The 13,080-nt window shown below is 51.5% G+C and overlaps 1 protein-coding gene across 1 annotated transcript; it reads left to right on the top strand.

Annotated features, from left to right (window-relative positions):
* Positions 1-1,044: 1,044 nt before the first annotated feature.
* LOC144673979 (protein BTG3-like) lies at positions 1,045-4,270 on the top strand (the record flags this gene model as incomplete). Its single annotated transcript, XM_078535553.1, has 3 exons — positions 1,045-1,232; positions 3,407-3,544; positions 4,126-4,270. Coding segments are annotated over 3 exons (471 nt in total), but the record flags the coding sequence as incomplete, so codon positions are not given.
* Positions 4,271-13,080: the final 8,810 nt, after the last annotated feature.

Below are 13,080 nucleotides of genomic sequence, written 5' to 3' on the forward strand. Positions count from 1 at the left end.
ATTTGGATGTGAGATTGACTCTCACTTTTACTGTTTTACGCTCGGACATTGAATGCAAAGTGTTCTGTCCGAGAGAGGGATGTCCTTCTCCTGCTGTGTGACTATGAACAACATCTGGAGTAAGGACTGGCTCCTTGTCCCTGTCTCCACGTCCTCCCATTTACCTTTATAACGTTTTCCGTTTTAATGTTGTGGGGCTAATATTCACCCCCCCCCCGCCCCCACCCCAATGAATATCGCTGTCAAATAAAAATCGGATCTGGGTCACTATCGCATTGTCCTTTGTGGGATCTTGCTGTGCGCAAATTGACTTTTGCTTTTCCCCCCATTACGATGGTGACCCCCACTTCATAAATGGAAGGGAGTCATTTGGCTGTGAGGCTCTTTGGGATATCTTGCAGCGGTTAAAGGCGTTACAGAAATGTGAGTTCTTCACCGGATATACAGCAGGCCATTCGGCCCATCTGCTCCGTGCCGGTGTTTCTGCTCCACACGAACCTCCTCCCACCCACCCCCCTCTCTCCATCTCACCCCATCACCCTATCCTTCCATTCCTTTCTCCCTCATGTGTTTATCCAGCTTCCCCCTAAAACACATCGATACTATTCACCTCCACCACTCCCTGTGGGAGCGAGTTCCACATTCTCCCCACTCTCTGGGTAAAGAGGTTTCTCCTGAATTCCCCATTGGGTTTATTAGTGATGATCTTATATCGATGGTCCCTAGTTCTGGTCTCCCCCACACACAAGAGGAAACAGTCTGTCTGTATCCAGGTGCGTGTTCCAGAAGTGTCTTGTCAGCAATGCCTACCACAGTCAAATAGCTCGCCAGCCAGCACTATTGTGGGGGGGGGCAGGTAAAAGAGTTGCTGGTGGTGGGGGTGGGATGTTGTTGACACAAAGGGGTCATTCCAGCAGCCAGACCATGATCTCTATATTCCATCACCCTTCTCCCCACCCCCCTCCCTCACCCAACTCCAACATCCCCGACTGTAACACACTCTGAACAGGTTAATTTCTAAACACCCCCACCTTTCCCCCGCAGATACACCAGGAGACGATGAAGGAGGAGATCGGAGCCGGAGTGTCCTTCCTGGTCAGCATGGTCAGGAATCGCAGCAGGCTACATCAGGAAAAGATCGAGGAGTTTGGGGAGAAGCTCACTGCGATACTGTACGGAAAATACCAGAATCACTGGTACCCAGCCAATCCCAGCAAAGGACAAGCATACAGGTAAGCAAACAGCAGAGCCGCCCAGTACAATGGCTAGAATATTACAGCACAGAAACGGGCCATTCAGCCCATCTGCTCCGTGCCAGTGTTTCTGCTCCACACGAGCCTCCTCCCACCCCCTGTTCATCTCACCCCATCACCATATCCTTCTATTCCTTGCCCCCCGCCCGCCCCATGTTTTTATCCAGCTTCCCCCTGAAAGAGTATAAAATATTGGCCAGGGAGGACCCTCCTCACTATTTCTTGCATTGCGCTGAGGGACATTGTCCATCCACTAGCGAGAGCAGATGGAACAAGTCCTGGGTTTGAGTCTCCACCCCAGAGACTTCAGCCCCATAATCCAGGCCGACACTCCACAGCGCCAGTGCCAAGGGGGCGCCGCGCTGTCAGAGGGTCGGTGCCAAAGGGAGATGCTGGCCTTCAGGTGAAACTTTAAACCAAAGTTCCCGTCTGCCTCCTTGGTGGGTTTAAACGATCCCACGGCCACTATTTGGAAGAGGAGCAGGGGGAAGGTCCTGGGGCCAATATTTACCCCTCAACAAACATCACTAAAAAAAAGATGATCTGGGTCATTATCACATTAATGTTTGTGGGAGCTTGCTGTGCACAAATTGGCTGCCACGTCTCCGACATTACACAGTGAACATACTTTTGAATAAGTATTTCATTGGCTGTGAAAGGTTTTGGGATATCCTGGGGTGGTGAAGGCGCCAGAGAAATGCAAGTCTTTGTTTTGAAAAAAAACAAAAAACTGCAGATGCTGGAAATCCAAAACAAAAACAAAAATACCTGGAAAAACTCAGCAGGTCTGGCAGCATCTGCGGAGAGGAAAACAGTTAACGTTTCAAGTCCGTATGATTCTTCAACAGAACTAAGGAAAAATAGAAAAGAGGTGAAATATAAGGAGGTTTAAGAGGGGGTGGGACAGGTACAGCTGGATAGAGGGCCAGTGATAAGGTGGAGATAGCCAAAAGATGTCATAGACTAAAGGGCAAAGCGGTGGTGACGGTGGTGATATTATCTAAGGAATGTGCTAATGGGGACATTAAGGGTAGAAAGCAGGACGAGCAAGGTACCAGGTAGCCCTAGTGGGGGTGGGGTGGGGGGGAAGGGATCGAAATAGGCTAGAAGGTAAGAGATAAAACAATTGATGGAAATACATTTAAAAATAATGGAAATAGGTGGGAAAAGAAAAATCTATATAAATTATTGGAGAAAAGGGGGATCGGAAAGGCGGTGGGGATGGGGGAGAGAGTTCATTGATTGTCTTTGTTTTGAAAGTTGCTCGAAGTTGTCCCTGCAATACCGCCCTTTCCCCACCTGGGGGCGCCGCTGCTCAGTTTTAAATTTGGATGAGCAGCTGAACCGCTTAAAGCCCCTTTAAAGCTGATACAATGAAATTTTAGGGGCATCTTAAAGGAAGGGAGATGGAGGTGGAGAGGTTTCGGGAGAGAATTCCAGAGTTTAGGGCCCCAGGCAGCTGAAGGCACGGCCACCAATGGTGGAGCGATGGAAATCAGGGGATTCTCAAGGGGCTGCAATTGGAGGAACGCAGAGATTTTGGAGGGTTGTCGGGCTGGAGGAGGTTGCAGAGATAGGGAGGGTTTTAGGGGCTGGAGGTGGTTACAGAGGTAGGGAGGGTTGTAGAGGCTGGAGGAGGTTACAGAGATAGGGAGGGTTGTAGAGGCTGGAGGAGGTTACAGAGGTAGGGAGGGTTGTAGAGGCTGGAGGAGGTTACAGAGATAGGGAGGGTTATAGAAGCTGGCGGAGGTTACAGAGATAAGGAGGGTTTTAGGGGCTGGAGGAGGTTACAGAGATAGGGAGGGTTGTAGGGGCTGGAGGAGGTTACAGAGATAGGGAGGGTTGTAGGGGCTGGAGGAGGTTACAGAGATAGGGAGGGTTGTAGGGACTGGAGGAGGTTACAGAGATAGGGAGGGTTGTAGGGACTGGAGGAGGTTACAGAGATAGGGTGGTTTGTGGGGACAGTTTTGAAAACAAGGATGAAAGTTTTAAAATGGAGGCGTTGTTGGACTGGGAGCTAATGTATGTCAGTGAGTGACGGGGTGAAGGCTGAACAGGACTTGGTACAACTTGGGAAAAGGGCCAGTAGGGTTGTGGATGGTCTAATGTCTGTCCTCTTGGATCCTTCAGTATATTTTTTCTCTCCCTGGTAGATGCATTCGGATAAACAGGAAACATAAAGCAGACCCATCCTTGTTGCTCGCTTGTCAAGACTGTGATCTGGAATATAACCAGCTGAGACTGCCCAAAGAGATTACGTTGTGGATTGATCCCCAGGAGGTGTGCTGCAGGTAAGTCTTCACCTGGATGGTTTAGCAACACAGTCACCGCAGAGACAAACACAAGGAGCTCATCTGGAGAATTGTGTCCGATTCCGACTGCCTCACACTTTAGGAGGGAAGGCGAGGCCTTGGGGAGGGTGAGGGGGAGATTGACTCGAATGGCGCCAGGGAAGAGGGACTTCAGTTCATGTGGAGAGACTGGGGAAGCTGGGATTGTTCTCCTTAGAGCAGAGAAGGTTAAGGGGGAGATTGAATCGAGGCGTTCAAAATCATGAGGGGGTTTGGATAGAGTCAATAAGGAGAAAGTGTTTCCAGTGGCAGGAGGGTCGGTAACCAGAGGGACACAGATTGAAAGGAATCGGAACCAGAGGGGGAGATGAGAATTTTTTTTACACAGCGAGTTGTTGTGATCTGGAAGGCGCTGCCTGAAAGGGGGGTGGATGCAGATTCAACAGGAACTTCCAAAGGGGGAATTGTGTCTGTCTGTCTCTCTCTCTCACTGCTGTGCTCTCTGTCTCTCCTTCACTGTACGGTAAACCTTCCCTCGGCTGTGTTCGCCAGTTTGTGTGGGTGTTTGTTGTTTATACCAGGTTGTTAGTGGCTGTGTCTCGCGTGTTGCTGCCTGACCCGATTCCCACTAAATCTTCATTTGAAATTCCTGCAGGTGTAGTGATGGGAGTCTGCCTTTCACTGTCGCTCAGTTTGGACAAGACTCCAGGAGGGCGGCATCGTTAGACTCTGAGCAAGGCAGCGCGTCCTCGGAGTGCAGCACACCTGACTGCCACTCGGAGACTTCGTCAGATGAAGGGGAACATGCCAAAGGTCAAACAGTGAAGGAAACTGCAGCAAAAACAGCTGAAGCTACTGGCAAGGTAAAGAGAACATTGAGCACCCAGTGCTGGGAGGGGTCGGAGTGAATGGTTCCAATACTCTCCGGGCCGATCTCCCACCTTCTACCCCTGGAAACTCATCAAAAACTCAACTGCCCCCAGACCCTAACTCACATTGAGTCCCGTTCACCCATCACTATCCTGTCGCTCACTGACCTACACTGGCTCCTGGTCCAGCAACACCTCCGTTTCTAAAAAAAAATCTCATCCTTATTTCAAATCCTTCCTCACCCCTCCCTATTTCTATAAACCCCTGGAACCCTCCCTATCTCCGTAATCTCCACCAGCCCCTACAACCCTATCTCTGTAACCTCCACCAGCCCGTACAACCCTATCTCTGTAACCTCCTCCAGCCCCTACAACCCTCCCTATCACCATAACCTCCTCCAGCCCCAACCCTCCCTATCTCCATAATCTCCTCCAGCCCCTACAACCCTATCTCTGTAACCTCCTCCAGCCCCTACAACCCTCCCTATCACCATAACCTCCTCCAGCCCCAACCCGCCCTATCTCCGTAACCTCCTCCAGCCCCTACAACCCTATCTCTGTAACCTCCACCAGCCCCTACAACCCTATCTCTGTAACCTCCTCCAGCCCCTACAACCCTCCCTATCACCATAACCTCCTCCAGCCCCAACCCTCCCTATCTCCATAATCTCCTCCAGCCCCTACAACCCTATCTCTGTAACCTCCTCCAGCCCCTACAACCCTCCCTATCACCATAACCTCCTCCAGCCCCAACCCGCCCTATCTCCGTAATCTCCTCCAGCCCCTACAACCCTATCTCTTTTACCTTTTCCAGCCCCTACAACCCTCCCTATCTCTGTAACCTCCTCCAGCCCCTACAACCCTCCCTATCTCCGTAATCTCCTCCAGCCCCTACAACCCTCCCTATCTCTGTAACCTCTTCCAGCCCCTACAACCCTCTGAGATCTCTGCGCTCCTCCAATTCTGGCCTCTTGACCATCCCCCGCTTCCCATCGCTCTGCCATTGGCGGCCATGTCTTCAGCTGCCTGGGGGCCCTAAACTCTGGAATTCCCTCCCTAAACTCACTCACTCCCTCCCGAACACAGTCTGTCTCTCTTTCTATCTGTGGGAACTGGCTGTGCAATTGTTGGCTGCCCACATTTCCTCTATTTACAACAGTGACCACACTTCAAATAAATTACTTCATTGGCTGTGAAACACTTTGGGACGTCCTGAGGTGGGGAAAGGCGCTAGAGAAATGCAAGTCCTTGCACATGGCCTGTGGAGACGGGGCTGGGGATTAAATGGAGCTTGTGTGTTTGATTTGTCATGTTTAATTGATTCAATAATTTTATCCCTTAGGTTTCTGGAAGTTTCTCCCAGTGCACTGCTGCGTGGCCTCTGTACCCTCACAAGCCGGTGCAGTATGCCACATTCTACCAACCCGTCCCCCTCATCAGCTACTACTTGATACCCGGACTGCACAAGGCCCTGCAACCTCCCCCAGGCTTCCTCCTGCCTCAGGTGCAGGCCCACTGCTCGAAGATCGGCAAAAGGCACAAGTGATGAAGGTCCTGGCTAGCAGAGGGATCGGATACCTCGCTCACACTGAGCTGTGCCAACCCTGTGCTTAACTGCTCCATTCTAACACCCATGGGCATGTTTGCAAGTGGCTGAGCTGTGTGTGTGTGAGCGCGGTGTGTGTGTGAGCGCAGAGTGTGTGTGTCTGTGAGCGTGGTGTGTGTGTGAGCGCGGTGTGTGTGTGTGTGTGTGTGACTGTGAGCGAGGTGTGTGTGTGAGCGCGGTGTGTGTGTGTGTGTGAGCGCGGTGTGTGTGTGTGAGCACGGTGTGTGAGTGTGAATGAGTCAGAGGGAAATGTTGCTGTATATAACATTCACTACTCACGTGTGTGTGTAAGGCCCACACTGCCTATGTGTGTTTGTGGGTTTACACTGCTGCTCCTGTGGGTCTGTGTATACTTTATATATAATTGAAGCCGTCTCTGTATTATAAATCTGTACTAAAAACTCAGGTATCTTTGAAAATATGAGGTGTGTCCACATTGCCTGACAGGTGATTGTTATTTATCATGTTTACAGGGGGAGTGTGTGAAATACCCCAGAGTCTCTGTTAATATGTATTTGTTAAATTATCATCTATCTGGCTTGTGGAATATTTAATGTTTTTGCACTTTTATTTTATTTGCTGCTGCTGATCACTCTCCATTCGCTCCTGTTGAAATCTCAGAGCCTCTCTTGGGTAAGAAACTTAGCTGTGATGCTTATCATAGCCAAATAGCCCATCAACATCCACTGAGTGAGGCTCCAGAAGGTGCCTGGCGAATGGATTGCTGAAGACATTAGGACAAACTCTAGCACTCAAAAGAGTGTGTTTTCTGTGCAATATACATTGAGCAATTTAAATTTTTTAAATCCAAAAATTGTTTAAAAGGGATTTGGGGAATTGTTTCCTGAGGATGAGGTGTTGAGGAACAACTCTGGATCCCTGGGATTTTTTAGCTCTTCTTCCTTAATGTGGGAATAGTGTTCCTGTATCTTTCTCCCAAGTTAGGGGAAGGGTCCCTATCTCTGAATGGCCTCCTGAATGAGCTTGCTGTGTTTATTCATACCAAAGGCCGCAGTGTGTTAACACAGTGAACCCCTGGTCAGCTCTCCTGCTGCCATTGCCCATTCCCACACTCAAACAGTGACTTGTGTTTCCACCCCAGTAACCCAGGGACACAAGCTCCCCAGTGGGGTGAGTGGAAGCCCCTTACCCAGACCCTCACCCAGTTCATGTCTCTCCAAGTCTTTACAGATATTGGAGAAAAATCACAGCGGACCAACACAGTGTTACTGCTCCCCAACTGGTGAATGGGAGAAACTTTTATAAAACTCAGTATTTATTGACCGTCAGTTAAGCGCGAGTTAAATGGCTTATTCTGAATGTCTCATTAAATTTCTTTTTTCTTTTGTGTAAAATAAATTAAACCACTTTGTTCAAACAACATTCCCAGGGTGGTGTGAGTTTCTGTAAAGATTGGAATACTGATTTCCTCCTTTTGGACAACTTCATGTGTTCATCGGCTGAGGCACTTTGGGACTTTCATGGAACAATACTGGTCACTCGTTAGGGTGGGGGAGGGAGTGGGATTTTTTAATTCATTCATGTGGGCGTCATTGGCCGGGCCAGCATTTATTGCCCATCCCTAATTGCCCCTTTAGAAGGTGGTGATGAGCTGCCTCCTTGAACTGCTGCAGTCCATGTGGTGTAGGTACACCCACAGTGCTGTCAGGGAGGGAGCTCCAGGATTTTGACCCAGCGACAGTGAAGGAACGGCCGATGGATTTGCAAGTCAGGACGGTGAGTGGCTTAGAGGGGAACTTCCAGGTGGTGGTCTTCCCAACTATCTGCTGCCCTTGTCCTTCTAGATGGTAGTGGTGGTGGGTTTGGAAGGTGCTGTCTAAGGAGCCTTGGTGAGTTTCTCCAGTACATCTTGTAGATGGTACACACACTGCTGCTACAGTGCGTCGGTGGTGGAGGGAGTGAATGTTTGTGGATGTGGTGCCAATCAAGAGGGGCTGCTTTGTCCTGGATGGTGTTGAGCTTCTTGAGTGTTGTGGGAGCTGTACTCATCCAGGCAAGTGGAGAGTGTCCCATCAGAGAAATGTTTTGGGTTTTTTTAATACTGTTTAAGAGAGTGGGGGCTGGGTGGATAAAAATAGAAGGACAGAGATAGGTGAGAGATCAGGTGAGATTTGACAAAGATGTGTTGGACACAATACAAATGGAGTGCTAATGATTGTGTTAAAGACGAAAGCAGGTGTTAATAATGGCATGAAGGTCAGACATCAGTAGGTGTTAATAGCAGAACTAGGGGTCAGTGACTCTCTGAAAGCAAAACATGGGAACAAATTGCAGACTGGCCCTTGGTGGGGGTGGAGGGTGGGGGAAGGGGGGGGAAAAAACCTCCTGACAGTTTCTCCTCCCATTGTTCTGGCCAATCACTGATGTTGGCAAAATTCAAACTCTGGTAATCACATTGAGATGTGATTAAATATTGGACCCGAGAGAATTCTAACAGTTGGTTAAAGAATTGGTTTCCAGACATGGTTCACAGTCCCAGGTGAATGAATATTTAGCCAGAATCTGTTACAATCAGAGTCCAGTGACATTAAGAAACAATGACTGCATTTGTATAGCAATTCTAACATAGTAAAACACCACAAAGCGTTTCACAGGAGCCTAAATGAGACAGATTTTGACATCAAGCTGCAAAAGGAGATATTAGGACTGAGCATCACCAGTCAAAGACGTACATTTTCATAAAAGATGAGAGAAAGAGAGAAAGGGGCGAAAAGGTTTAGGGAGAGAATTCCAGAGCTCAGGGCCCCAGGCAGCTGAAGGCACGGCCGCCAATGGTGGAGCGATGGGAATCGGGGGATGGTCAAGAGGCCGGAATTGGAGAAGGGCAGAGATCTCGGAGTGTTGTAGGGGCTGGAGGAGGTTATTGAGATAGGGAGGGTTGTAGGGGTTGGAGGAGGTTACAGAGATAGGTAGTGTTGTAGGGGTTGGAGGAGGTAACGGAGATAGGGAGGGTTTTAGGGGCTGGAGGAGGTTACAGAGATAGGGAGGGTTGTAGGGGCTGGAGGAGGTTACAGAGATAGGGAGGGTTGTAGGAGCGGCGGAGGTTACAGAGATAGGGAGGGTTGTAGGGGCTGGAGAAGGTTACAGAGATAGGTAGTGTTGTAGGGCCGGAGGAGGTTACAGAGATAGGGAGGGTTGTAGTGGTTGGAGGAGGTAACAGAGATAGGGAGGTTTGTAGGGGCTGGAGGAGGTTACAAAGTTAGGGAGGGTTGTAGGGACTGGAGGAGGTTACAGAGGTAGGGAGGGTTGTAGGGGCTGGAGGTGTTTACAGAGATAGGGAGGGTTGTAGGGTCTGGAGGAGGTTACAGAGATAGGTAGGGTTGTAGGGGTCGGAGGTTGTTAGAGATAGAGAGGGTTGTAGGGACTGGAGGATGTTAAAGAGTTGGGAGGGATGTAATGGTCGGAGGTTGTTACAGAGATAGGGAGGGTTGTAGGGACTGGAGGAGGTTACAGAGATAGCGAGGGTTGTAGGGGCAGGAGGGGGTTACAGAGACAGGGAGGGTTGAAGGGGCTGGAGGTGTTTACAGAGATAGGGAGGGTTGTAGGGGCTGGAGGAGGTTCCAGAGATAGGGAGGGTTGTACGGGCTGGAGGAGGTTGCAGAGATAGGGAGGGTTGTAGGGGCTGGAGGAGGTTAAAGAGATAGGGAGTGTTGTAGGGGCTGGAGGAGGCTACAGAGATAGGGAGAGTTGTGGTGTCTGGAGGAGGTTACAGATATAGCGAGGGCTGTAGGAATCGGAGGTTGTTACAGATATAGGGAGGGTTTTCAGGACTGGAGGAGGTTACAGAGTTGGGATGGTCGTAGGGGTCGGAGGTTGTTAAAGAGATAGGGAGGGTTGTAGGAACTGGTGGAGGTTACAGAGATAGTGAGGGTTGTAGGGACTGGAGGAGTTTACTGAGATAGGGAAAGTTGTAGGGACTGGATCAGGTTATAGAGTTAGCGAGGGTTGTAGGGACTGGAGGAGGTTACAGAGATAGTGAGGGTTGTCGGGACTGGAGGAGGTTACAGAGATAGGGAATGTTTTAGGGGTTATAGGAGGTTACAGAGGTAGGGAGGGTTGTAGCGACTGGAGGAGGGTACATAGATAGTTGTGGTAGGGACTGGAGGTGGTTACAGAGATAGGGAGAGTTGTAGGGATTGGAGAAGGTTATAGCGATGGAGAGGGTTGTAGGGACTGGAGGAGGTTACAGAGATAGTAAGGGCTGTGGGGACAGGATGAGGTTACAGAGATAGGGAGGATAGTAGGGTCCGGTGGAGGGTACAGAAATAGAGAAGGTTGTCATGGCTGGAGTAGTTTACAGAGATAGGGAGTGTTGTAGGTACTGGAGGAGGTTACAGAGATAGGGAGGGTTGTCGGGAATGAAGGAGGTTATAGAGATAGCGAGGGTTGTAGGGGCTGGAGGAGGTTACAGAGTATTGGAGGGTTGTAAGATCTGGAGGAAGTTAAAGAGATAGGGATGGTTGCAGAGGCTGGAGGAGTTTACAGAGTTGGGAGGGTTGTAGGGGTCGGAGGTTGTTAAAGAGATAGGGAGAGTTGTATGGACTGGAGGAGGTTACAGAGATAGGGAGGGTTGTAGGGGCTGGTGGAGGTTACAGAGATAGTGAGGATTGCAGTGACTGGAGGATGTTATAGAGATAGGGAGTGTTGTAGAGGCTGGAGGAGGTTACAGGGATAGGGAGGGTTGTAGGGGCGGCGGACGTTACAGAGATAGGGTGGGTCGTAGGGGTGGAGGAGTTTACAGAGATAGGCAGGTTTGTAGGGGCTGGTGGAGGTAACAGAGATAGGGAGTGTTGTAGCGACTGGAGGAGGTTACAGAGATACGGAGGGTTGTCGAGGCTGGAGGAGGTTACAGCGATAGGGAGGTCTGTAGGGGCCGTGGAGGTTACAGAGATAGGGTGGATGGTAGGGGCTGGAGGAGGTTACAGAGATAGGGAGGGTTGTAGGGACTGGAGTAGGTTACAGAGATACATAGGGTGGTAGGGGCTGGAGGAGGTTACAGAGATAGGGAGGGTTGTAGAAACTGGAGGAGGTTACAGAGTTGGGACTCTTGTGGGGGTCGGATGTTGTTACAGAAATAGGGAGAGTTGTACAGACTGGAGAAGGTTACAAAGATAGGGAGGGTTGTAGGGGCTGGAGGAGGTTACAGAGATAGGGAGTGTTGTAGGGACTGGAGGAGGTTACAGCGTTGGGTGGGTCGTAGTGGTCGGAGGTCGTTACAGAGATAACGAGGGTTGAAGGGACTGGAGGAGGTTACAGAGATAGGGAAGGTTGTAGGGATTGGAGGAGGGTACAGATATAGTGAGGACGGTAGGGACTGGAGGAGTTTATAGAGATAGGTAGGGTTGTAGGGCCGGCGGAGGTTACAGAGATAGGGAGGGTTGTAGGGACTGGAGGAGGTTACATAGATAGGGAGAGTTGTAGGGGCTGGAGGAAGTTTCAGAGATAGGGAGGGTTGTAGGGACTGGAGGAGGTTACAGAGATAGGGACTGTTGTAGGGGCGGTGGAGGTTACAGAGACAGGGAAGATTGTAGAGGCTGGAGGAGTTTATAGAGATAGGGAGGGTTACAGGTGCTGGAGGAGGTTTCAGAGTTAGGGAGGGTTGTAGAGACTGGAGGAGGTTACAAAGATGGGAGGGTTGTAGGGGACGGAGGTTACAGAGACAGTGAGGGTTGTAGGGGTTGGAGGAGGTTACAGAGATAGGGAGGGTTGTAGGGACTGGAGGAGGTTACAGAGAAAGGGAGGGTTGTAGGGCCCACTCCCTCTCTTCCCCACTCCCTCTCTTCCCCCACTTCCTCTCTTCCCCCACTCCCTCTCTTCCCCCACTCCCCCTCTTCCCCCACTCCCTCTCTTCCCCCACTTCCTCTCTTCCCCCACTCCCTCTCTTCCCCCACTCCCTCTCTTCCCTCACTCCCTCTCTTCCCCCACTCCCTCTCTTCCCCCACTCCCTCTCTTCCCCCACTCCCACCCTTCCCCCACTCCCTCTCTTCCCCCACTCCCTCCTTTCCCCACTCCCTCTCTTCACCCCCACTCCCTCTCTTCCCCCCCACTCCCTCTCTTCCCCCACTCCCTCTCTTCCCTCACTCCCTCTCTTCCCCCACTCCCTCTCTTCCCCCACTCCCACTCTTCCCCCACTCCCTCTCTTCCCCCCCACTCCCTCTCTTCCCCCACTCCCTCTCTTCCCTCACTCCCTCTCTTCCCCCACTCCCCCTCTTCCCCCACTCCCACTCTTCCACCACTCCCTCTCTTCCCCCCACTCCCTCTCTTCCCCCACTCCCTCTCTTCCCTCACTCCCTCCCTTCCCCACTCCCTCTCTTCCCCCACTCCCTCTCTTTCCCCACTCCCTCTCTTCCCCCACTCCCTCTCTACCCCCCACTTCTCTTCTCCCCCACAGCCCCTCTTCCCCCCCACAGCCTCTCTTCCCCACCACTCCCCGTCTTCACCCCTCTCCCTCTCTTCCCCCACTCCCTCTCTTCCCCCCCACTCCCTCGCTTCCCCCCACTCCCTCTCTTCCCCCCCCACTCCCTCTCTCCCCCTACTCCCTCTCTTCCCCCCAAATCCCTCTCTTCCCCCCCAACTCCCTCTCTTCCCCCAACTCCCTCCCTTCCCCCCCACTCCCTCTCTTCCCCCCCACTCGCTCTCTTCCCCCACTCCCTCTCTTCCCCTTCCCCACTCCCTCTATCCCCCCCCATTCCCTCTCTCCCCCCCCCTACTCCCTCTCTCCCCACCCCCCACTCCTTCTCTTCCGCCCCGCCATCTGTCCTTGCTTCCTCTCCCCACCCCATGACCCTGGTTCCTCTCCAACCAACCCCCTACCTCCCGGTCCCTCTCCAAACCCGCTGCTCCCCCATCAACACTGAGGGGGTGCCGCGCTGTCGGAGGGTCGGTGCCAAAGGAGATGCTGGCCTTCAGGTGAAATATTAAACCGAGATCCCCATCCGCCTCCTTGGTGCGTGTAAAAGATCCCACAGCCACTATTTGGAAGAAGAGCAGGGGGAAGGTCTCCCCGGTGTCCTGGGGCCAATATTTACCCCTCAACCAAC

Source organism: Cetorhinus maximus, unplaced genomic scaffold, assembly GCF_964194155.1.
Source record: "Cetorhinus maximus unplaced genomic scaffold, sCetMax3.hap1.1 HAP1_SCAFFOLD_523, whole genome shotgun sequence".
Classification (NCBI taxonomy): domain Eukaryota; kingdom Metazoa; phylum Chordata; class Chondrichthyes; order Lamniformes; family Cetorhinidae; genus Cetorhinus; species Cetorhinus maximus.